The sequence below is a fragment of the Lytechinus variegatus genome, chromosome 13 (genome assembly GCF_018143015.1).
Source record: "Lytechinus variegatus isolate NC3 chromosome 13, Lvar_3.0, whole genome shotgun sequence".
NCBI lineage: Eukaryota > Metazoa > Echinodermata > Echinoidea > Temnopleuroida > Toxopneustidae > Lytechinus > Lytechinus variegatus.
Window position 1 is genome coordinate 34,512,042 of NC_054752.1, and position 25,895 is coordinate 34,537,936.

The window sequence follows — 25,895 nt, forward strand, 5'->3', positions numbered from 1 at the left end:
TAGATAGCATAGGCGCCGGAAGCGGGGGCAGTGGGGGCACTTGCCCCAAATATATATATATTTTTTTGGCCGGGGGGCAAAACGAGATTTTTGCCCCCCCCCCATGTGCCCCCTAAAAGTAGAAAAAGAATAAATTATTTAACATGTTTAAGGACAATATAAACGATGAAGGCACTTTTCTGCCTAAAAATTGTCATTTCCATTGTCAAAAATGAAAAAATTTCGCCCCTGACGGGGCAATTGCATATCATAGTAAGCCTCGCGTCTTTTGACGAACATATCCCTCTGTGAAACATACCTCTGATAAGCCCCTTTTCCATCATATTACAGTGTGATAACGTTTTACCTTTAAATGAATACATTTCAGACTAATTGAAAATGGTTTACCAATGCATGCTGGCTGTATCGGCTAACAAACGCGCGGTCGCCCAGAAACGCAAAGACCGGACCCGATACATAGAGATGTACATATACATCTCTATGACCCGATATCACTAACGCGCGTGAACGCTAGTCGAGCAAAATATGGAATCTATGTCATAGCTGTCAAGCCCAGAAACCATAACATCTCGAGGTCGTCATATATTACTCTAGGACATACTCTCAATCATCCAATATCTCGCCTATCAATTTTACTTCTTCAGAAGCAAAATTGGTAGGCGAGAAATTGGAAGATATATATTGAGAGTAGGTCCTAGAGTAATATTTCTTGAAAATGTGTGTATTTCTGAAAATCGGACTGCAAAACACAAAAGGTTAAAGAGTTAGAGAGGCTTGAGTAGTTGGATTATTGGATAAATGAGAAGATGCTAGTTTGAGTCGGCGAATGGAGTGCAGAGCTGGAGTACTCATCCATCAACTACTCAAGCCTCTTCAAATCTTCAACCTTTTCTGGTTTACTGTCTTTTTCAGGACTACGCTCATTTAAACAAAAAATTACTCGACTACTGTCCACTCTCCTATCAATTTCACTTCTTCCTCTATCCACTTTTTCGAATACTCCACATGGTGTACCGTCAACCACACCCGCTTTTGGAATGTAATTGTTTTCTTCTAAATAATGTTACATAATGTGCATTATGAACTGCGGTAGTTTGTTAATCAGTTCATGATTATTAAAGTGAATATTTCCTGGAATTTGATATTCATCATTTCCTAGTTATGGTCACATTTTCCCCAGAAAATATGTAAAGAAAAAAGAAGATTTTGAAGGAGTCATCCAAAAGTGCTTCCCAGCCATACAAAACATGCAAAAGGAAACACATAAATCGAGTAATGTTTTAAACTTTAATGATTTTCAGAAAAACTTTAAATTGTTAGACAATTAAGCTTGTCAAATTTCTTTCCCCTCTATATACTTACAAAATATGAAACGTATTGCCAATGCATGGATAATCAGGGACTATCTCCAATGCTGATGTCAGAAATGATTTGCATAGAATGGAGATTTGGGTGCTTATCGACGTCTGCCACCTCAGAACAGACATTTTGAATTTGAAAAGACTTTCATTATATAGAATTTCTTTTGTTTCTGTGCTCCGCTTATCCTGCTTAATACACTCCTTGCTCTGACAGGAATTACTTGAAACTTAATATGATGATTGTGCTCTTTCGCGTCGTCCGTGTATGTAAATGTACATAAATAAATGTTTTTGAAAGGATATTGCATGAAGTATAAGCGTAATACGTAATTTAATTGATCAGACATGAAAACCACATTCCGAAGCGATCGTTTGCGCGTAGATTTCAGTTTGTCATAAATTATTGGTAAAGTCTTTCATATGAATTTTATGTTTAATTCTCAAGAAATTTATTTTTTGAATGCTCTTGGAAACGCAACTTTTATACACCATTTTTACACAAAGTCCTTACCGTGGGGGCGCCACACCCTCTCCCGCTCGATCGCTTCGGTATCTCACGCTGTCAAAAATATTAAGCCCCCTTCGGTATTTTGCCCCCCCCCCCCAAAAAAAAAATGAAAGTGTTCCGGCGCGACTGGTAGATAGTCGTATCCCACACAGTGTCGTACCCTCATAGATATGAATAATTAATTGGCTCATGATTGGCTTCTGAAGATCGTGACTCGCTGGTCTAACAGAAAGGGCTGTGAATGATAATAGAATGGCAACTGAATCAGTAACTTTGATTTTGAAATTTATAAGGTAATACCTTCCTTTAACATGTTTTGCTTTACAGCTGCATTACAGTACACTTCAATTCATTACACAACATTATACATTGCATTACATTATATTGCATTACTTTCGGGCTAGAATCGGTCCGAATTTATTCGAGAGAATTCGGTTTTGGTGTAACCCTGTCTTTGATTACATTACACTACATTACATTATTGATTACATTACATTAAATTATATTTCATCGTATCGGACGTCTTGATGCACATTCGCACATAATTTTATTCACATATGTCAATGGTTACATCGGTGTGGAGGAAATCATAGGATTTCCTTCGCAAAAGGAACTCTCCGTTCGGCCCGTCTGCACCAGGCGGTAAGAGTGCGAGAAATACGGGAGTATCGACGCCCTCTACGGTAGTAATTTTAGTTCCTCCATAGTGATTGGCGGGTAAGTGAGCAGTCAGATCGGTGGATACAAAGCCTGGACAACACTGCAAAATCGAAAACAAATATGATATGTCAAGAAAAGATGGATGATATGTTTAGAATGCCAAACATCAAAATGTCATTCAAAATATAATTCTTTTCAGATTTGTTTGTTGCTGCCCTCTACGTTCGTTGAAAAACCATTGTGAATTCGAGCCAACGAATTTCCGTGCAACGAATCATTAATATGCTTCTACTTAATCCCACATAAAAAAAAACTAGCCAAGAATTTAAGGGGGTGAGGTATATACCAATGTTGCTCAATAGTTAGTGAATCCCACCATAAAATGAATTAAGTGTTCAAGTTCTGCCATGTTTTTATATATCTAACTTTGAAGTCAGGTAATAAAATATTACATTCTCTGGGCTTGCCGAACATTGTATTGTCTTATTCACGATTCCTTCTAGTAGGATCCATGTCTTAAGTTTAACACTCGGCATGACAGAATGCATTTTGTGATGAGGTTCACTAACTTTTGAGCATAACTACTCTCCATGAAATATAATTGATTACATACCGCATTGACATGTATGCCTCGCGTCATCTCCTGTTCTGACAACCTCTTAGCCTGTATCTTGGTCCAAACAATGACACCAAGTTTGGCGATTCCGTATGCCTTATCCGGCCATCTGTTCTTCTCTATGGTCCCCTCTTTGCAGGATCTGTGTTCGAGTAAATGAAACATACATAGAGCAAGACATTCTGGAAAGAAAACAATCAATGTCCGCCAGCCAACGTAAAGGGCAGCATTTTATATTCTAATTTTGACTTGTTAACTGCAAAAAAAGGGTGAACGCTGCATTTTTGAGTACAAATGTCCCACTTGGCACAAATGTTCCTTGAGTCAAAAGAAAAAGATTCATCCAAAGAGACACGCTGTATCTATGCAAATAAGCAAGTAATTTGCATAAATTTGCATATTATGTCGATATATAAAAACGAGTAATTCAGACTATATATTTCACCAGAACTGCCCTAAAATTGGAAATAAAGACTTAGGGTAAGGGAAGAAAATTGTCATAAAATAATTGGGATATCCTTGTTTATTATTACCTAATTTACATAAATTATGCAAATTATAATTTAAAAAGAGTATTTTTTCAAGAATCTTGAACTGTTTTATAAATAACAGCAATTAATACAAAATGTCAACATTCTACATGAAAGAGAATATATTAGCTAAAACATCGATATGATTCATGACAGTATTAGTGTCTTAATTTGCTTAGAAAGAGGGCAAATATGTCAAAATGTATGAAGTGATATTGCGCTAAAACGAGACCAAAACAACCTCTATGTCACAGTCACACTCACGAATCGGACAATAAAGCGATCAATGGTATGTCATTCGAGATAACACAATCTCAGTACAATAGCTTCCATCGGCTTCTCGTAACGCTTTTGTTGGTGTGTCTGCCACACCGTAATCTATGATACATACGGGCAAAATGCATTTCGGTATCGGTAAAACACTATTAATTAATTTCATTCTTTTAATTAATTAATTTCATTCTTTTAATTCGCGTAGTTTCGTCTTTGTTTTATTACTTGCTTTAGCTGCATACATAACTTGTTAAAATGTTATATTTTATATGAGTTAGGATTATGTCTCTGTTCTGAAACAATTTGCCTGTTATGTTTATTACACTGTTATTTAATTTGTGTATTGCACTGCTGCAATTATTATCTTGTTCTATATTTTCTTGATTATGTATGTACGAAATTTATTTTTGAATGAATAATAAAGATCACTACAAAACAAAATTAATTTTGTTTTATTTGTTTCTAATTTGTTTCTCTTGGAAAATTTACAGGAGACATTGCTTTGCAGGTTACTGCTTTAATGAAGCTCTGGCACATGAATCATGACGAATGTACCCCACCTCAATCCATATATTAACTTTGTTAAAATATATATCTTTTGGAGACCCCAAAGTGGCAAAACTGCATCTCCCCGGCATTCCCGCTACCTTACAAAACCAGTTTGACTTGTATTATTAACTTGGAAAACACAGATGTATGGGACATCAGACAACATGATTCCTGAAAAAAAGTTTTTTTTTTTTTTTTATTTAAGCCCACGGGAGCCCTCCGAATTTTACCCCATCCCCTCTCCGTATTTCGACTTTAAATTAAAAAAATATTTCGGAATGATTTGACTGTATTATGTTCGTTGCTGTATCTGTAAAGAAAAGCTTTGGTAACTGATCGTTTGTATTAGAATTAGTTGTATTACAAATATGTTGTTGTTTTAGATTATACGGCGCGTTTCATTCAGTGGTGAATATTTGCGCCAGTGATGATATGAAAATAAATATAGAGCCTTGCAACCAACTGGGATAGGGTTTTTTCCGTACGCAGGATATTTTTAAAGGGGGAGTTCAAGCTGAATGAAATGTTGACAACCAAAAATAGGTCTTCAATCGCAATCTTAAGTCGTTTACTAGCCAAAAAAAAATACAGGCAAAAAAGGGGATCTCCAAATTTTTTTAGGGGGGTCAATTCTTAGGGGGTTGGAATATCAAAAATAATGAGGGGGTTTGAACTCCTGTAGCCACCCCCTACGTACGCCACTGAGTCATATAATACCGTGCGATATCGTGTTTCCATTTCAAAAAGTAATGTAGAATACAAATAATGAACCTAGTTGTTTGGTTGAACTACAAGTTGACAATGGGATGAAATTGCAGTTTTACGAAAGTTGCCGAAATTAGATCAGAGTGCTGATTATCTTTTGAGGTCACATGGTAAACATAAATCACAACAATCTATGTAACTTACTGCAGATATTCATTCATCAGAGCCACAAGGTCTTCTTCGTCTTTAACTTGTCGAAAACGATTCTTCAAATCCTCGTCCAACTGTTCTCTAAATGCAATATACCCCGTCGTACTTGCAATATTAACGATCCTACAGCGTGAAAATGATTAACATTCATAGCTTTGAATTTCATTAAACAAGCAATTGAATAATGACAAAACCTATTTCAGAAACTCATCAATCACAGCCTCAAGGTCAAGGTATTGCTCGTCTTTAACTTCTCTAAATTGGTTCTTCTTTTCCTCATCTAAATGTTCTCTGGGCACAACACTCCCTGCCAAACCTGCAACATTGTTGACCCTACGGAGTTATACAATAATTATTTTTACTTTCCTAAATTATTTTGACGGCACAATGAAATTGATTTCAGGATATTGTTTCCAAGACATACCAACTTTATGTCTCCAACCAAACTAAAAAAAATCAACCAACATTCAAATACGAATCGACCAATTACGCGGTTGTACGAAATTTCATTGGCCTTTTTTTCTCAAGGATCGTATAAGTGAATTTAGCGATACTTTCAAAAATATGAATATTACTAAGCATAACTCTCATGATAGTTGATATATTGCAAAAAAGGTGAAATGAATTCATTTAGCCGCTTTGATTTTGAACCATTCGATATCTCCAAGTCAGAATAGGAAGACAAAGAGCAACATTTCATTCAAAGTCTTCAGTCAATATACCACGGCCATATTTGACATCAACTGATGTCCAGAACCACTCAAATATTTTCTGAAGTTTCCTCATAACTTCCCAGTGGCGTAATGAGCCAAAAAATGATGGGGCAAAGTATGACGTATTAAGCAAAATTTCGACATTTTTATTACAAATACCTCTTTTGGTGATAGATTTTGACATAATATTCAGAAAATGATATCAAATTTCACCCTTCTCTTTTTTCATTTCTCTTTTTTTTTTCATAGTCGGTTGTTTTATTTTTATTTTCCAGGGGGGACAAGCTTTTGAAGAGATTTTTAGAGTTTTATCCTGGTTTTAGTTTTATCTATTTATTTCAATCAATTTATCATTGATGTAGACTTATACATGTAGGCCTATGGTCTCTGAAATATCTTTTTTTAAATGCCTGATGATAAGAACTAAGCCTCCAGTTTGCCAGTATAGTATTGGAGTTTTTTCAGTAACTTCCCTTTTTGACGTTTATTGTTTGACATTTCAAAGCACTTCAAAAACTACGGTGTCATAACTTCACCACCAGTGTTTAAATATTACTATACATCAATTATTTTACACCAGTGCTAATTTCCGCGGTGCTAGTTCAACACCATTCATGCCATTATAATCATAACACAATTTTGTAGGTTTTATTTAACTCCAATCGGTTTTATTTAACTCCAATCGGTGTTATGCATAAAAACCTATAGCGTATATTAACTCCCAACACCCAATGATGTGATGCTTTCAAAACACCCACTGATGCTGGACTTAACACCATTTTGTCGGTGTTTATAACGTTAGTACGAGCAAGAACTCACCTTCCACTTTGCCGAACTAGGGGCATTAAACTCCGGCAGACTGCTAGAACGGCAAAGAAGTTTGTCTTCACAACGGGCAGTGATTTTTCGTAAAGGGGTAGATTGTGCTGAAAAAATGGATGAATTGAAAATCAGATTAATTGGAAAGAATAAACTGAAGACTCGATTTTCTTAAATAGCACACTAAGTTGTCGGTGATGCCATTCTTTAAAAGTGAACTCGAAGGACTTATATAACAGTAAAAACGCTGTTTAAGATTTAATACAACGCTGCTTACAAAATGAACCTTACAGTATTTGTTTAACCGTTTAAACAATCATGTTTAATTTATTGAAGATTGAATATTGAAAATTAAACCTCGTTGCTTAAGATTTAAACACTTGTTTAAACTGTTTAAACAATTACTGTAAGGATCATATAGTAAACAGCGTTGTTTTTTTTAGAACGGGTCCAACACTATGGTCCAATTGATCATGATAATGTTTCATCTGACATGTTCACATCTACTGAAGATTCGTTTCTGATATTATTAACAACATTTTGATGTACAGCATATATATTGCGCCGCATTTCTGTTAAAAATATTCATAGGCGCAGGTTCATCCAATTAAGCTTATTAGTACACATCTGCTGAAATAAGTGAGTTTTGAGAGAGGATATGAAGAGATCAACGTGTTGTCAATTTTACAGAGTGAAGAAGGGAGGTTGTTCCAGAGGCGTGGTCGGAGCGATAGATGAAAAGGCACGGTCTCCATATCCATTTAGGTTTGTAATTGGTACATGAAGAGTGATACAAGTAGAGGGCGTTGTTCTATTAAAGAAGTCATATAACATGCAGCTAAAACATTTTCAACGAGTCGGCAGCACCGATATGTTGTTGTTTTGTTTTTTTATTTATTTGTGTTTAGTAAATTGTAGATATATACTGGCAGCCTTTGCTTCATAAATGCATATATGCCTACTCTATCAAGCCCCGTATACTAGTATATAATTTGATATAAAAATACTTACCGATGTACCGATGCCAGCATTGTTGATAAGAATATCAATCCCGCCATGTTCTTTCTCGAGGTGGTCCCGAAGTGTATCGATGCTACTCTGGTCAGTGACGTCAAGAATATGAAACCTTGGATTGAGTCCCTCTTTTCGAAGGACCTCGACGGCTGCTAGACCACGCCCTTCGTTACGCGCAGTAAGGTAAACGACGCCATCTTGTCCAAAATGGCGGCATAGGGATTTTACTATTTCCAGACCAATGCCTTTGTTTGCTCCTGTTACCTGAGATAAGCATAACGGGAATTATTTTACATATCATCAGTCATGTAAATAGGTTATTAACCATTACATGCCCGAGATTTATATTGGTTTATCCCCCTTTCACTTTTCATACGTTATTAATAAAGTTTTATATTAAAGCCTGTCCGGCTGTCTCCTTTACACACTTTTGATGAAGGTTAAGTGATGTGAAATGTGAATTATCAATCCAACATTCGAATGATAAAACCAAAGAATAAACCATTACATCACTGAATCTTTATGGGGATCTGTAATGACTGATTTGACGCCCTCTGTTGATAATCTTTTCTATTTTCTAAAATTGTCTTGGCATCATTTACATGTATTATTGCAAATCTAGTGATTGCCAAGCTGTATGAAAATATTCTATTCTGAAATTCCCGTAGATTTTATACCAACATGGCCAAGCAGAATATTCGCATTTTATTTTTTCGGGACCCAACAATAATGTATTAAAAACTCGCTATAAATTTCCCCTATGTGTATAGCAACTTCATACAAACGTGATGATGATGATGATGATGGTGGTGACGGTGATGATGATTGTGGTGGTGGTGATAATGGTTAAGATAAGCCTATTTAGTTCGGACTAATAAGTAACAGTTCCAAAGTAAGTAATTTCAGTAATTGGATAATAATAAAACATTATTCTCCAATAACGTGCATATTTTGTGTTTAGTATATGGTGCGTAGTATTACCCCCCCCTCCACACACACACCCTCGCACACACACGCTACAAAAAATAAAAAGAAGACATAATACCTTGGTCATGTTGGTTAAAGAACAAACAAACAAAACAAATACAAAAATGAATACCAAAAACAATGGATAGGCCCTACTCTTTTACGTGATATCTAGAGGAGGGATATTTTATCTGGAAAATATATGTACCGTGTAACTAAAAAAATATTGACACCTCACAAATCCCCAATTCAAGGAAAAAATATTTCATCAAGATATGATTATTATATATGGCCGGAAAGGGTATTTTCTCCCAAATAATTCAGGTGGTATGTGTTAATGCTATAGGATAATCAGGAGATATTTTATTGTGATGTGAAATTTGATTTGCATCAAAGTAAGGCATGACTGCAATGAATGAATCCAGATGCCAATGATGTCATAATCCTACATGAGTTAGTAAATATATTTAGAAACCCATTTTCAATGAAATTAACTTGAGAATTTAAAATAAAAAGTGTCCAGATGCTATTTATATCGTTGAAAAGGGTGTTTTGCAATAAAATTTAATGAAACTCTTGTAGGATTACAACATCATTGACATCTGGATTCATTAATTGGAGTCATGCCTTACTTGTGCGCAAGTCAAAATTTACATCACTACAAAGAATAATTATTAATTATCCAAGCGTGAGGACATGCCCAAAAAATATGTTATCAAGTTATTTGGAAGAAGATACTCTTTCCAGCTATATATAATATGTGGTTATGTTATAATTTTCCTTAATTGGAAAATGGTGGGGTGTCATTTTTTTATCACACGGTATAAACATGTATCCATGGTAACAGATGTAGGGTACACTCTTAAACAAATCAGTCAAATTGACTAAACAAGTAGTCAGTTGGGTGCAACTGATGTGCAAGTCAAATTTCTGACAAATATGTCTGTTTTAGTAAAATACGACTAGAAAATAGTCAAATATGACTAGAATAACTGTTGCAACCAACTGACCCTATATTATCTAGTCATTTTTAACTGATTTGTTTTCAGAGTGCATGAGCCCGGTAATGTTTTCCAATGATAACTGTATGAAATGGAATTCCATAGTGAAGATGTGCAGTTGTTATAGACTAGAGTAGTCTGCTAGTAAAATTTCATTTTGGTGTGTATCCGGCAATAAAAATTAAGTGCGACTGAAAGGATTATTATCATACCAGCAAACAGATACAAAAACTTGATAACCACCTACATGAATGAGAGTATGTGAACAAAGAGACACGTTACTGTACTGTTACTATGAATAGCATGTGCAGGAAGAATATATTTACATATACATTTTTAACTGATCCCCCGATATAACTTAGGCCCATGCCTCCTCGGGTAACTCAACTCCCCATTGTAGGGTATTCAAGGTATAGGACTTGCTGCTACGGTAGATATTCGAACTTACAGCTATTTATTGTTTTTCCTCCACTTTGCGTTGATATCTAAATCTCTTCTGAAGACATTCGAACTTAAAACGGAAACTTCAACTCTTTTCAAACAGTAAAGTTACATGAGAAATATTTAACTGTAGGCCTACATAGCTGTACAGATATACATATGCATTCAGAGGGATTCTCATCTTACCCCCTATAACTGTTACCCTATATTCTCAAGCATTTTGTTTTTATCGCACGAAAACCCACGCCCGTACTTTTCAGGCGTAAAAGAAAAAAAAGAACTCTAGAAACGTTCAATTTTTTTTTTCTTAATAACAAAACGGAACCATTCCTGTCTCTTTTGGGGCTGTTTTTGTCACCCGAAGCGGACCGTATGTTAATCGCATCTGACCCGCCAAAACGATGATATTTTTTCGATGAGATCTTTTCCAAGGATATGAACTAATCCGATGTGAACGTTTCGTGTTTTGCCCCTTATATCATATTAGATTTCTACTTACAATTGAGTAATATTTAAGTTAATTATAGCCAACCATTATCTAAAATTTATTATCTGATAAGAATGACTGTCAGGACGTACAAAATATACTCAATGATTTTCCTAACCAAGAACAATAATAATTGCTTACCACTGCCACTTTCACATCAGACTTGGATGCCATTTCGTCTTGTCTCCAGATAGCTCCGTCTACATGCAAGAAGTAAATAATCTTCTCCTGTGACGATCACGTGTGTGAATTTCAACGTCAAAGCCAAAATAGTCCCCTAACACCACCTTGACGAAAACATGCATTTTCCCAAAGTCCATTCGTTGATCTACCCGCATAATTATATACGGGTTAGTCACAATTATTATACCAATTTGTGAAACACTGGAAAAATACCCGACAGAGGGGGGGGGGGGGGTTAGCAGCTATAAAAGTAAACCTATCGTGCATTATGGAGGTTGTCCAGTGGATTAGTTTCTGACATTGAAACAGTGGGTCGTGGGTTCGAATCCCGGCCACGGTGGAATTTCCTTCAGCAAGAAATGTATCCAAATTGTGTTGCACTCAACCCAGGTGAGGTGAATGGGTACCTGGCAGGATTAATTCCTTGAATGCATGAGCGCTGAAAGGCAACTCGAGCTAATGATGGGGTAATAAATAATAGTGAAATCGCGCCTCGGAATAGAATATTAATTTTCTAGATAGATAACGATATAAATGTCTATTATTATTTTGTCATTATTATTATTATCATTATTATTACTACATGTATTTTCATTATCATCATTATTACTAAATTAGCCGATCCACGAGAGCTGTGCTTTCTAAGTACATGAATTAATGGACAATACCATATGACCTACGTCTCAGGATAGCGTGAATAATGGTTGGTTGGTTGGCTGGTTGGTTGGCTGGTTGGTTGGCTGGTTGGTTGGCTGGCTGGTTGGCTGGCTGGTTGGCTGGCTGGTTGGCTGGTTGGCTGGCTGGCTGGTTGGCTGGCTGGCTGGTTGGCTGGCTGGCTGGTTGGCTGGCTGGCTGGTTGGCTGGCTGGCTGGTTGGCTGGCTGGCTGGTTGGCTGGCTGGCTGGTTGGCTGGCTGGCTGGTTGGCTGGCTGGCTGGTTGGCTGGCTGGCTGGTTGGTTGGTTGGTTGGTTGGTTGATTGATTTTTATTCACCAGAGGGTATAGGCCCGGCTAGCATATAACTTGGTACATTTATCGACGTAACATTTCTTCATCAATTAATAATATGTATATGGGATTTAAAGTTAATGGATTCCATCAATCTGTATAATAAAGGGCCTGTTATATAAACTTTTCTCATAAAACTTTAAGAGTTTCAGTCAGTTCTGCAGTAGATACAAGGTGTTGTTTTTGTTCGTTTGCACTTTGTTGTTTTTTGGGAGGCTGGTTTTTATTTTTTTTTTTCTTCTTTTCTTTTCTCTTTGATTTTAAATTGAGAATGTTTATTGGTATTGCATTTCGTAGCCAATTAAGAGGCTGAATTGTATACGGGATTCAGATAGTGTATAACTGGTTAAAAACATCAAACAAAAAGAGTAACAGTAATATAGGCCTATTGGAACAGAGCCGGGAACAGAGTGTGAACATGCATACCAAAAGGAAAAGACAAATTAAGAACTGAAATGTGGTGGGTTTTTTTAATGTTTTGTTTGTGTTTGTTTATTTTGGGTTGGTTTTTTTTGTGTTTATTTTTTGTTCAGCTCTAGTTTTCCTCAACAGTGCACTCGAACTGATCAAAATGAAATCAGTCTATGATAGCATGAGCTATATGTATGGCCTGTCGATTATTTTGAACGTATAAGGTTGGCGTTTTATCAACTTAAAGGGAAATAGAAATGCAAAGTGCAATTGAATTTGTGTCATTGGCAACAACAATGTGACCGATTGCCGACACCATACCGTAGAACAAACTCGACTCGCACGATAATTTTCACCTTTAAAATGGCTTTATCTCAGGACTTGTCAGAGGAAGAATTAAGGAGGCAGTTTGAGGAGCAGTTTAGTTTGGAAATTGAAAGCCTCCTCGGAATGGGTAAGGAAGCTGTTCTTTTTTTAACCCGGTCAATGTTAGACCCGAATGTTTATTCTACCGGGCTCAGTCCCATACGTTCCGATTTGTGTGATGTGAGTACCGGAAGGCCTGTTTTGAATATTGAGTTCCAACAGAGTTCCACTTCCATATTCATCCCCCACTAAAATTGAAAATAAAAACATGGATAAGGTTCAGAGTAATTAAAATATCTAGCCCTAATATAGAACATATATGATGGGGGAGTGGACCTGCTCGAAATTTGACGGAATAAACTTTATTCCGTCAAATTTTCAGCAGGATTCTTGTCTTGTCTTGAGGTTCTATAACTAGGCACGGCCGTAGTCACTAGATGGCGCTGTCGCGGAAGTGCTCAAAATTTGTACGTAAGTTTCGTCCGCTTGTCAATGGGTGAAATCGCATAGCGATGCGATATCGTCAAAATTAAGCCCCTGTCAGCGCGGATGAATATGATATTTTCTCTTTGTGATTGTCCTCCCGTGCGATGAAAAATATGTCATCGTAATGCATAGGACTTTCGCGAGCTACCGAAGTCATTTTCGTGCCCCAAATTCCATGAAATCTTCCAAAAATAACCATGAAAGTGTCGGTAAGTCAAAAGTGTCGTGAGTTGCTCTCAATTCTTACCTTATTTAGTTGTATTTCTTGCAAAATGGGTCTCGAAGGGTTCTGGATTTTCCGTTGATTGTGAAACTTGAATTGATTTCCTTTCTGTGTCTTGCAGTTAAATTGCAGCGCGGGGAATCGCAAGGGCTGTGGAAGCCCTTCTCAGTGAGGTTTACAAGCTGAGCTGCCCTTGAATTTGGTCGAATTTCGAGCCATTTTGATCGCGCGCACGGGATGATTAATTAACATAACAATTAGCAGATTAGAGATCAAGATTACGTCACGTACGTGCGTACGTGTGATACACAGAAATGAAATAGAACTTGAATCACACGGAATCACAGTCAAGAAATGCTTTGTTTTCTTTGTTTGCTAAATGATTTCCTGAATTTAAAATCATGAATAAACACCAGAGTAATGACATGAAGGAGATAATCATGGTCATATGAGGAATAACTAAATATTTTCTGAAAACGAGTGAATATGATGGGGCAATAATGTGCATGCACTGGAAAATGAACATTCACCTCACTGTCGGTGCCGTGGTGTCAGTCACTCAGACACGGTGCTTTACTGCCTTTTACTGGCCTTTTCTTTGCACTGCCGCCGCCACTGGTTTTTCTTTTGCCAACTAGATTAAAACTCATTTATTAATATGTTTATTGCAATTTTTGAATAAATGGTAATACAAAGTGGAAAAAAATGAAGATAAAAATAATTTCAAGGACTAACTTGTCATGCCATCACCCCCCCCCCCCCCCCCTCTAAAAAATACACACTATCTTGAATGACTCATTAATTTAATTTGCATTGAAAAAATAAATAATTGTATTTATGCACTTTTTTATTTCTCATTCTTTCTGCCAGAATATCAGATGCCATCATGAATAACCTCACCACCAGATTGAACTCCTAAACATCTTGACAATGACTATCTACTGAGATATCTTGCCTTCTTGAGATTGGAAGTTTTAAGTTCAAGTCAGAGTGACCTAAGGCCCTACTAACAAGAAGAATCCAGATTTACATAAAAACAAATCCCACGAAAGATACAAACTGATTTTACTCTTAATGTGTAGTGTGTATGTGAGACACTGTGTTTGTGTTTATTTTGAGGAGGACCTCCTGTCTCTGTTTTTATTATTTTATTGACTGAATGAATGATCAATACCTCAAAGTGAGAACTGATTTTTGAGGAGAGTACATTAGTGTATGGTTTTGAGTGAATTTGATTTGAGTAACTGTTTTTCTTTATTATTTTTCTCATAATTATTATTTTGCCTTTTATTATATATTTTCAGTTATATATTGTCAGTTTATCTAAAGGGGAATGAAACATTTGGAACAAATAGGCTTGTGTAGAAACAGAAAAATCAAAGAATAAGAATAAAGAAAGTGAGAAAAATCAGACAAATAATGAGAAAGATATGAGCATTTGAATATTGCAATCACTAATGCTATGGATATCCTCCCATTGGCAATGCGACAAGGATGTGTGATGTCACTGATGAACAACTTTCCCTTTGGTGGACTATAAAATACCCTCAAAATATCTCTTTTTGCTTTTTCTTATGATGATACAAACTCTTATCTATCCATCTTAAACTATCCATGATGTATTCTTAAAAAATATGTATTACATGCCCTCGTGTAGAAAGAACACATGATCTATGGATAGATGTGATAAAAGAGGCAATTCAAGTAAAATATATACTAAAGTAATGGGGAGAGTTGTTCACAAGTGACATCACACATCTTTGTCGCTTTGCCAATTTGCTATCTCCATAGCAATAGTGATCGCAATATTCAAATGCTCATAACTTTCTCATTATTTGTCCGATTTTTCTCAAACTTTTGTTGATCTCTCTTTGATTTTTCTGTTTTCACACAAGCTATCTTGTTCCAATGGTTTCATTCTCCTTTAACATTAAGTTGAACTTCCAAATTTGATCAAAGTGTTCAATTCTTGGGATAGAATTTTATCAGGTAATAAAACTGAGTTTGATAAATCTAAAAAAGGACACTGAAAAAAATATGAACACTTGGAGATGCTCACTAAGAAGAGGAAAAAACATGAAAGGAAATGGAACTTAAGTGGATGTTATAGCATGCCTTTCACAGATCTCCAAGCACCAGGAATCATAGGCGGCGGAAGTGGGGGGGGGGGGAAAGTATCCCCCTAAATTTGAGGTGGGGAGGGGACGATTCCATCCCCCTCAATTTTTTGTTGATAACCTTATTTTTTAATTTTTTTTGGCTTGTCAATTTTCAATTTTGTTTCCTGTGTCCCCCCAAGATATTATATGGTCACTATCTTTTTTTTTTGGGGGGGGGGTCAAAAGATTTTGGCGGTTCCCCCCTAAAATTTTTGGCTTCCCCCACCAATGCCAGGAATGTTGATATTCAACTGAGAGTTGCTGAAGTGGAATCTCCGTTTGTCTGTGAACTTGTTATAGAGAATGATTATTCCAGGACAAGTTAGATGATATTACCCAGCCCATAGCATACATCCCAACAATGGAATGGAGGCAATATACCCCTGTAATACATGAAGTATATTATCTTTAGGTTGGTTTGGAAAGTAAGTCCTCTAGTCAATATTAATGTCTGCCCAACAAAATGGTACTATCTGGCAATTTGGTGGTTCAATCACAAGCAGAAAAAGTTTAGTAAATTGACACTAGTAAGACAAACAAATATAATACAGCCAAACTGTCTGACCCCTTACTTGACTACTGACTTAACTAATTATTGAAAAATGACAAGGGATGCTTAGGCCTTTTGTAACCATTTCATTGGGCAGACTGAAGCAGATGACTAGAATTCATACTTTCATGAAGATGAAGGAACATCAAAATGATTATTACAATTTAGCAAATATGAATTTATAACACTGTCATGGTTATAAAAAGTAATGAATTTCTATCAAGTAAAATGACAATACAATGTAAGACATAACTGCAATAAAGTAATTTCATTTCCAAAAGATATCTTCCATAACTTAATAACCAAATTTCTCAAGATAATATTTCTTCTGCACAAAGTGTATGAAATGCTCAGTGTAAATCATGCTGTTTATAAATCTCTATGATTTTTTTTTCAAAATGAAAATACATGTAAACTTAATCAAAACCAGGGGTGGTGGATCCAGGATTTATCCTGGGGGGGGGGGCACATTTTCAGGATGAAAATTTGTCAAGCAAAAAAGGGCCTTACGGGGGGGGGCATTCTTTGATGAAAATTGCATATTTTCATTACATCTTGACAGTAGCTCTCAAAGGGGGGGGTTGAGCTAGATGTGCCCTCCCCCAGATCCACCAGTGATAAAAATCAACATTTATGAAAGATTGCATACCTTATATTCTGAATTGGTAAATTCAATGCATATGTCTACAAAATGAAACTGACATGTTTGGATAAATTGCTTATTTTTGTTTCAGAAAGAATTCATCAATAACAGCTTAGAGTTATTGAGAAAACATCAAGAAAAAATAATATTCTGATATGCAATAACTATATCTATTTTATACATGCTTTTTTTTTCCAAAAATTTAATCCTTGACATGGGGGGGCTGGTTTAGTAGTCAAATTTCCCCCCCCCCCCCCCGTTAAGTAAAATGCTTTATCAAAATAAGATTATGCTATCATTTATAAATTACTGCATTTTGTAGCCCATTAAAATTCAAAATGAATCAAAGAGGGCAGTGCCACACCTTATTCACTGAAATTAAGGAGGGGCATGCACAGCTGAAAAACTATCAGCAGGGGCAATAATTTTCACTGCAATGTTAGATATCCTAAAAAAAAATCCTGAAAACACATAATTAAAATGAAATTAAACTCCCAGGAAGTGCCCCTGTATACTATTACAGCCCTTGACCTGTATATTCTCAGGGGTTCAATAATTCCTTCTCTTCCCTTGTAGAGTCGGTTCGGGTGCGAATGTGTCTGAAAAAAAATAAGTAAAAAAAGGATCATTAGTAAAAATTGTAGAGAGAACAGAACATATCATTTTTAAAAAATTTAGCAAGCAAAAACAAAGATTGATCTGGCATTGGAAAATAAAAGGAAATTAATTAACACCGCCCCCCCCCCCCCCCCCCCCCGCTTCAACATATTTTTGTTGTTTGCTTCTGCTTACAACTTTATAAATTTACCCGATACACCTTTCAAAACTTTTGGCTCCATTATCATGATTATGCCACTGTTCAAGTATTATTTATTTGGAAACCACTGCTAAAACTATAAGGTGAAATGAAATTATATAAAGAAAAAAATATATATTTCACAAAGTATAAAATCATAATGATGTAGGTCATGTTGAAATTAGACCCTGGACTGGACTTAAAAATAGATCAAGTGTAGTGTAGACCAAATGTAAATTAGACAAAGTGTAGACCAAATGGCAATTAGAATTTTTTTAAACCAAATGGGTAAAGCCCATTTGGTATATATATAAAGACTAAAATATAAGTTAAAAAATATAATTAAGTAGCCTAGGTTGTGCTGAAATTAGACCAACTGGACATTTCACAAAATGAGAATTAGACCAAGTGTAGACCAAATGGGTTAAGCCCATTCGGCATTAGACTAAATGAGAAGTGGGCAAATTGCATGTGAACCAAATGAATATACATATTTACAATGTGGAACTGCATGATATAAAGCCAATTTTATGTACCAGTATTTGACAAAGTAAAAAAATATACAATTATGTAGGTTATGCTGAAATTAGACCAACTGGACATTTCACTAAATGAGAATTAGACCAAGTGTAGACCAAATGGCAATTTAGTAGACCAAATGGGTTTAGCCCATTTGGCATTAGACCAAATGACAAGTGGGCAAATTGCATGTAGACCAAATGAAAATACACCAGAAAACACATTTCACAAGTTGGGACTGATATAGAGAGCCGTAGCAGACGACGGAGATGGGTACATGATTTGCGTCCGCAAAAAACGCGCACGCATCTATGTACTAACATGAAAAACAGCATATGGGACGATCTGACTAAAAATCGCACATGCGGGGCTATTTGAGAGTCACAGCAGAGGACGGCTAGCAGACGCCGACGGGCGCGCGCATTTAGCGAGCACATCGTGATCGTTTAAACTATCGATAGTAAGGACAGTGCATTAACAGGGACCCGCGATGTCTATGACTTTTTCGACCCATGTTGGTGCTATGAAATTGCTGTTTTTTGCAGTTTAAATGAATTTTACGTAAGTTTTAAGTGGTTTCACATGACAAATTAGATATTAAGAAATTTTTTGATATCATTCTTGGGGACAACAAACACATTTTGAAATTCTTGTTGTCCTGCCTACTATAACACATCGAGGTTACAATCTAAGGATATGTAAAGTACAAATTCAAAATATTTAATTATTCAATTTTAAAATATTTCAAACGATATAGATGAAAATGCATGAAAATTATACTTTACCGATGTTTAGTTGGGTACGACACAGCATGAAATATTTACAAACGAACGGAGAGGGCGTCAACAATGTACGAATGTGATATCGATATTGCATTCCACCAGCACACCTACATGTACAAGGCAATAATACGATATGATACACTCACGAAGATAAACGATAATAGTTATAATCGCGATATATCGAGACATTAACGATAATGACGTCATTCAAGATGGCAACTTGCAAGATAAACCGTCAGGTCAGGAGAAAATGGCTTAGATGACAGATTTCTCAATCATCCAGTGGATTTTTTTTCAATAACTCCGGTCCAAGGTATGCAATTACTTAAATTATTTGTATTTCCCTGAATGTATATCATTAAATTTCGCTCAAAAAACAGTTTTAAATCGCGATCTATAAAACGCTAGTTCACTATACGTTGTCTGTAGCACGGACCCCCAACCTCTTCAGTCTATGTATGGTGAGTGGAGCCAACGTAGTTTAGCGGAACAACCAAAATACAGAGACTGAAGCTTTTGGTCTAATCATAACCTTGTTCATTAAATGAGTGCTTGTTACTATATCCTATAGTGTGTTCTAGACCTTATCGCAAATAGATTTATGCAAAGGATCATGGGATTGAACCATCCGAACCAATAATAATTGTTTTGATACTAAAAATTATTTATAATTTCGCAATAAATTTCAATATTTGTAAAATAATAATTTTCATCTATAAATGGTTTTTCAAAAGGGCATCGTTAGCCGGAGTACGTCATACATAAGCGGTTCAAGGGTCGACTCTATTGTATTTCCGTTGTTTACATTTTTATTTAAAATTTTTCAAAACCTTCCTACGCATTAGGCTGTGTAGAAATTAATAAAATAAACACATTTCGAGGGATCCTATTATGAAAAGATGGATTTCCTAGGGAAATCCATCTTTGTTTACTCCGTTCTCTTACATGTCTGTGAAGGCCTGTTCAAGACGTCAATGATGAAGAAGTATATGACAGGATTTTAAAAAGTCATCATCATTGCGTCCTCAAGACTATATCCATCACACAGTTAAAACATTTTTAATGGCTTGTGCTTGAGCTGAGAAGGACGATGTCTATGGAAGTATCAAGCAGTGTTGTAGTCAAGGCTCAAACCTCCAAGGCCAAGGCTTTAATACCCAAGGCCAAGGCTTCAATAACCAAGGCTGAGGCCAAGGCATGGAAACCCAAGGCCAAGGCCAAGGCCTGAAAACCTCAAGGCCAAGGCATTTCAATTGTACAATATATGGAGAAAAAAAAATAGACAACAATGCTTAGGCGGCATACATGACACACAGGACCAAATCATGTATAAAAGGTGTGAGCGAGCAAAATTTTTGACCCTTGTACATTTAAAACGAAAATAATTTCATGATAGATCATGTAGATTTAGGCATAAAATTAAAATAAATATGTAGTTACCTTTGTACATTTAATTATTGTTCTAGGCGATTCACATTGCAATAATTATTACCAAGGTGATCTGATCCTGGCATGCTCATTCTCAACATATGTCTTTCTCCTCTACCTGGGACAGGGGAGGCAGAATGTATTTTTTTTTTGGGGGGGGGAGGTCAAAGCCAAAAATGCACTTACAGTATAAGTCAAAATGAGAATTTTGGTGCAGTTCAGCAAAGCTTTTTTAAGTGATTTCTCATTGATAAGACATATATTTTGATTAGAATTTCCCGCTATAAAAAGCATAGCGAGCAAGTGGTTTTGAAAAAAAAAATCAATTTTGAAGTTGTAAAACTCGATTTTGGGTCAATTATGGTGCTAATCACTGTTAAAAGGGCATCCTTGCGAGATGTAATACATGTAAGATGCAATAAGAAATGAAATTTAAATATTTCGAGCTGTTTTTGTAATCATGAAAAAGGTGTGCATCTTACTAAACAAATTAACGCGAGCACAAAACACAAGCTGAAATTTTTACTGACCAGAAAAGGAGGCTGTTCTGGACTGCATTTAGTGACTCATAAATAGGATACATAACTCACCAATCAAATAATGCGAGCGCAAAGCGCGAGCTCAAAAATTTGTAATATTCCGACCTTAAAACTAGACATTCTAAGCATTTTTTTTTTGTAAATTGAATGCGAACCTTACTTAACAATAATTTATGCAAGCACAATCCAAAATTTGTTGATTTTGAAACCTAAAATTTTGCTCTGTATGCCATGCTTGGCCCCTCAAAATTGTTGGGCTCATCATGCCATTGATGCCATAGCCCATTTGGAATGACGAAATTGAAGTTTACCGAATCTTTTCAGAATATCATTAAGACTTAAACATTCTTGTTGGTCAAAGAAAATAATACAAGGAAAACCTAATGGAATAGAAATCAACCTTGTTATCATTCTTTAGAGTAAGCTATTTTTAAGGTATGAAAATTGTTGTCAAAATTGCAGTCAAATCTGTCAGAATTATTCCTGTCATAAAATCACTATAATCAGTGGCGTACCGTGGGTCACGGCATTGGGGGGCACCAGCAAAAACTTGGAATTGCCTATGAGCGCGCGAAGCGCGCCCAGTTGCCAGGTATACTGACCTAATAGAGATATTTTTATAAGGACAGTGCCAATAAACGGACATGTATCTCACTTGTCAAATAATGCGAACGCGAAGCGCGAGCTTAAAAATTTGTACTATTCCGACCTTAAAACTAGACATTCTAAGCATTTTTTTTTTTTGTAAATTGAATGCGAACCTTAACAATAATTTATGCAAGCACAATCCAAAATTTGTTGATTTTGAAACCTAAAATTTTGCTCTGTATGCCATGCTTGGCCCCTCAAAATTGTTGGGCTCATCATGCCATTGATGCCATAGCCCATTTGGAAATGACTAAATTGAGGTTTGTGTTTAAGTTTACTGAATCTTTTCAGAATATCATTAAGACTTAAACATTCTTGTTGGTTAAAGAAAATAATACAAGGAAAACCTAATGGAATAGAAATCAACCTTGTTATCATTCTTTAGAGTAAGCTATTTTTAAGGTATGAAAATTGTTGTCAAAATTGCAGTCAAATCTGTCAGAATTATTCCTGTCATAAAATCACTATAATCAGTGGCGTACCGTGGGTCACGGCATTGGGGGGCACCAGCAAAAACTTGGAATTGCCTATGAGCGCGCGAAGCGCGCCCAGTTGCCAGGTATACTGACCTAATAGAGATATTTTTATAAGGACAGTGCCAATAAACGGACATGTATCTCACTTGTCAAATAATGCGAACGCGAAGCGCGAGCTTAAAAATTTGTACTATTCCGACCTTAAAACTAGACATTCTAAGCATTTTTTTTTTTGTAAATTGAATGCGAACCTTAACAATAATTTATGCAAGCACAATCCAAAATTTGTTGATTTTGAAACCTAAAACTTTGCTCTGTATGCCATGCTTGGCCCCTCAAAATTGTTGGGCTCATCATGCCATTGATGCCATAGCCCATTTGGAATGACGAAATTGAAGTTTACCGAATCTTTTCAGAATATCATTAAGACTTAAACATTCTTGTTGGTCAAAGAAAATAATACAAGGAAAACCTAATGGAATAGAAATCAACCTTGTTATCATTCTTTAGAGTAAGCTATTTTTAAGGTATGAAAATTGTTGTCAAAATTGCAGTCAAATCTGTCAGAATTATTCCTGTCATAAAATCACTATAATCAGTGGCGTACCGTGGGTCACGGCATTGGGGGGCACCAGCAAAAACTTGGAATTGCCTATGAGCGCGCGAAGCGCGCCCAGTTGCCAGGTATACTGACCTAATAGAGATATTTTTATAAGGACAGTGCCAATAAACGGACATGTATCTCACTTGTCAAATAATGCGAACGCGAAGCGCGAGCTTAAAATTTTTGATATTCAAACCTAAAAAGGGACATTACAATCAATCTTTTGTAATCATGATACGTACCTGTCTCGCTAAATAATAAGAGCGCGAAGCGCAAACTGAAATTTTTGTAAATATTGACCCCAAACAGGAAGATTTTAAGGACTATATTTTAGGAATCTTTTATCTATTAAGATTATACACATCTCACCGTAGTCATCTAATGGGAGTGCCAATAAGCGCTTGCTGATTTTGTTAGAATTACATCTAAACATGCACATAAAGCGCTTGTAATCATGATTAACATACCCATCTCACTAATCAAACCTTGCGAGCGCGAAGCGCGAGCTGAAAATTTAGGAAATTCAGATCTGAAGAGGGGCATTTTAAGGCTTGTTTGTAGGAATTCAAGAAGACATTACGTAGTTCACTAACCAAATGATGCGAGCGCAAAGCGCGAGCTGAAAATTTTTGATATTCAGATCAGAAAACAGAAAAAGGGACATTTTAAGGACTCATTCTAGGAATTGATGGAGAGCAGACATCTTTCAGAAATCCACTACTGCGAACGTAAGCACGGACAGGAAATGTTTTATATTAAGACCTTAAAATGGGACAATCACTTAAAGTATTCATGAAAAAGAAGCATACTATTGTACATGTAAAAGAATAACTCGAAGTGCGAGCAAATATATTTGGTAGTTTGGTGTATATATGTTTGGTGGTAAGCGCATAGAGAACTTGACCAGTTATTATGCGCTTAATAAGTATCCTCTATTATTATTATTATTATTGACTTGAAAACGGGAGGTTTTAGTATAACAGGATTATATATCTCGGTAAACAGACAATGGGAGCACCAGGAACAATGAAGACATATGCCCTGAGCAAGTTTCATTTATATGAAAGAAGTGTTTCTTATGTAATGTAACATAACATAATTATAACATATTATAATGAACATAAATGTCTTCTTTCCCACTACATTTCTCTTCCTTTCTCCCTCTTTTCCTCCTTTTTTTTAGTCAGCCGATGGGGGGGGGGGGCACGTGCCCCCATTCCCCCCTGTAGTTACGCCACTGACTATAATCCTAATCATAATTATTATCATTATTATTGATATTGTCATTATCCTTATTAGTCATGATTACATCATATTACCAATAAATAATATTAATTTTCATCACTTCTCTTTGTTACATAATTATGTGATGATAATTGCAATTGATGGCACTGCTAAGTACACTTACTGCTTCTGCTAAGTACACTTACTGCTTCTGCTGCTGCTGACTGGTAGTATTTAGTGTCATTAGATGTACAGAACAATTGAAACATTTATAATTACTTGTATAAAACAAATGAAAGTACAAAATACAAAATGCCTTGAAAAAGCCTTGAAAATGCCTTGAAATTTCAAGGCTCAAAATCCTCAAGGCCAAGGCCAAGGCCCTCTCAAGGCCAAGGCTTGAATGTTCAAGGCCAAGGCTTTGAAAAAATAGGCCTTAAGGCCAAGGCCGAGCATCAAGGCACTACAACACTGCTATCAAGCAAAGTGAAGTAGGTTTTTCTCAATTCAAATTGCCTTGATTGAAATTATCTTCTTAATATTGGTCCATTGCATGACTGCATCTGACTCTAAGTCAGAGTCTAGTTGCAACAGGCAGAACAAATGACAGTGCCCATGCTACGGATTATAACGTTATACAGTCCAATTAATTAAATCAAGAAAATGGAGAATTCCTGGCTGGTAACTTTAGGCTTATTTCTACAGTCCTAGACCTACTTGATTAAAAAGGAATTAAGAACTAGTTCTGGAATCGGTTTATTGTAAAGTCTTCAACTCTGTTAATTTTTAATGTAACGGTAATTCTTTATTTCAGCAGTCCACTGATTTGGAAGAGATTGCACTGGTGACTGGGAGCAATGGTCAGTCACTTCTGGACCAGTCAGTTTGACTTGGCTCTATTTGAATTTCAAGTTCATCCTTGGGTGTTGCGTTGGTGTTGGAATGGAAGTAATAACAAATAGATCGAGATCTTCAACACCAGCTGTAATGCAAATGAGATTCAACACCAGTGCCCAACATGAACTGTCAGACAAATTCAAGCAAGAAATTTGAGAAATCTTGCTGGGTTATTTTATTTTCAGAGTCATACATGTACTTTAAATCACAATTTCGGATCCTGGGCGCTGTTGGTTAATTAAATGGGGGAAATGACACATACCGTAGGTATATGCTCAGTAGTAAAATGTACCCCATCTTGGACATTTGATTTTGCAAAAAAATCTTTGATAAAAGAAACTAGGCCTACATGTACTTAGTACAAGAAATAGAAAAAGGATTTTTTTTCCACCAAAAATCTCCTTTCATAGGTTCACAATTCCATTTAACGGTAAGCCAATATTGTCTTTTGGGTGATAAACATTTTCTTTAAAGAAAAGTAGATGGGGAATAGGGGTAATTTTTCACATGTGAGACATCTGCACATACATGATAATATTCACATTCTGTATGTCACCAAGAGTAAAGCCCTGGAGTGAATGCAAAAAATAATTGGTCTCCCAATGAATCTGTTTCTGAATTTAGCTTCTTAACAAAATTCTATATTATTCCCATTATATGGGAGGCAGACTCTCCCATACTGCTTGTAGATGTGGGTCTGTAATGAATTTGTGTTGTATATTTCATGTTAATGCAGGTCGTCGTCCGCCAACCCATATCAGCATGTCCTTGATTGCAAAGAGAAACTTACCAGAATCGATAGCCCAGGGATCGGGAGATGAACTGTGAGTATTGGGATTATTCATTTTTGTAACTATTTTGTAGTAGATAACTCACCCTATATCTTCCAATCTTTAAAGCCTGTATTAACATCTTGATATTGAAATACTCATTATCAAAGTTTGAATTCATTATCAGATATATTTCAAAATTATATAAACTGAAACACTTCTGTCAAAGATATGAAATACGAAAATGGTAAAGTTTTCAATTAACTTGTCTAAACAAACAAAATTTGAGGCTTTGAATTTGGGGAGGTTTTTGTTTTGCCAAATATCGGAAA

The 25,895-nt window shown here is 36.0% G+C and overlaps 2 protein-coding genes across 4 annotated transcripts in view; one reads left to right on the plus strand and one right to left on the minus strand.

Annotated features, from left to right (window-relative positions):
- Positions 1-1,977: 1,977 nt before the first annotated feature.
- On the minus strand, positions 1,978-11,231 carry LOC121426337 (carbonyl reductase [NADPH] 1-like). 2 transcript variants are annotated; one of them, XM_041622605.1, is made up of 6 exons: positions 10,995-11,228; positions 7,956-8,222; positions 6,945-7,051; positions 5,407-5,535; positions 3,143-3,287; positions 1,980-2,629 (listed from the first exon to the last, which is right to left on the minus strand). In XM_041622605.1, exons 1-6 carry the CDS (start codon positions 11,025-11,027, stop codon positions 2,417-2,419), a joined length of 894 nt encoding a protein of 297 aa, XP_041478539.1. In that variant the 5' UTR covers positions 11,028-11,228; the 3' UTR covers positions 1,980-2,416. The 2 variants fall into 2 exon arrangements, with proteins under 2 accessions (XP_041478540.1, XP_041478539.1); XM_041622606.1 differs by lacking the exon at positions 5,407-5,535 and having other exon boundaries at positions 1,978-2,629; positions 10,995-11,231.
- A 1,355-nt stretch (positions 11,232-12,586) lies between these two features.
- The window catches only part of LOC121426858 (leucine-rich repeat-containing protein 46-like), a 24,235-nt gene continuing 10,926 nt past the window's right edge, over positions 12,587-25,895 (plus strand). Inside the window, exons 1-2 of one of the 2 annotated variants that reach the window (XM_041623262.1) lie at positions 12,587-12,907; positions 25,530-25,617. In XM_041623262.1, the coding sequence (XP_041479196.1) occupies positions 12,817-12,907; positions 25,530-25,617 (179 nt within the window). In that variant the 5' untranslated portion in view covers positions 12,587-12,816. Of the gene's footprint in view, positions 12,908-24,370; positions 24,388-25,529; positions 25,618-25,895 lie in introns of those variants that run through there. The other variant, XM_041623263.1, reaches the window with a different exon arrangement.

Bases quoted from the DNA above. Each gene is read 5' to 3' on its own strand.
- LOC121426337 (XM_041622605.1), bottom strand. From the start codon at position 11,027: ATGGCATCCAAGTCTGATGTGAAAGTGGCAGTG. The intron at 8,223-10,994 runs GTAAGCAATTAT...TGCTTATCTCAG, and splicing joins CTGATGTGAAAGTGGCAGTG to GTAACAGGAGCAAACAAAGG. The intron at 2,630-3,142 runs GTATGTAATCAA...TCGATTTTGCAG, and splicing joins GAGGCATACATGTCAATGCG to TGTTGTCCAGGCTTTGTATC.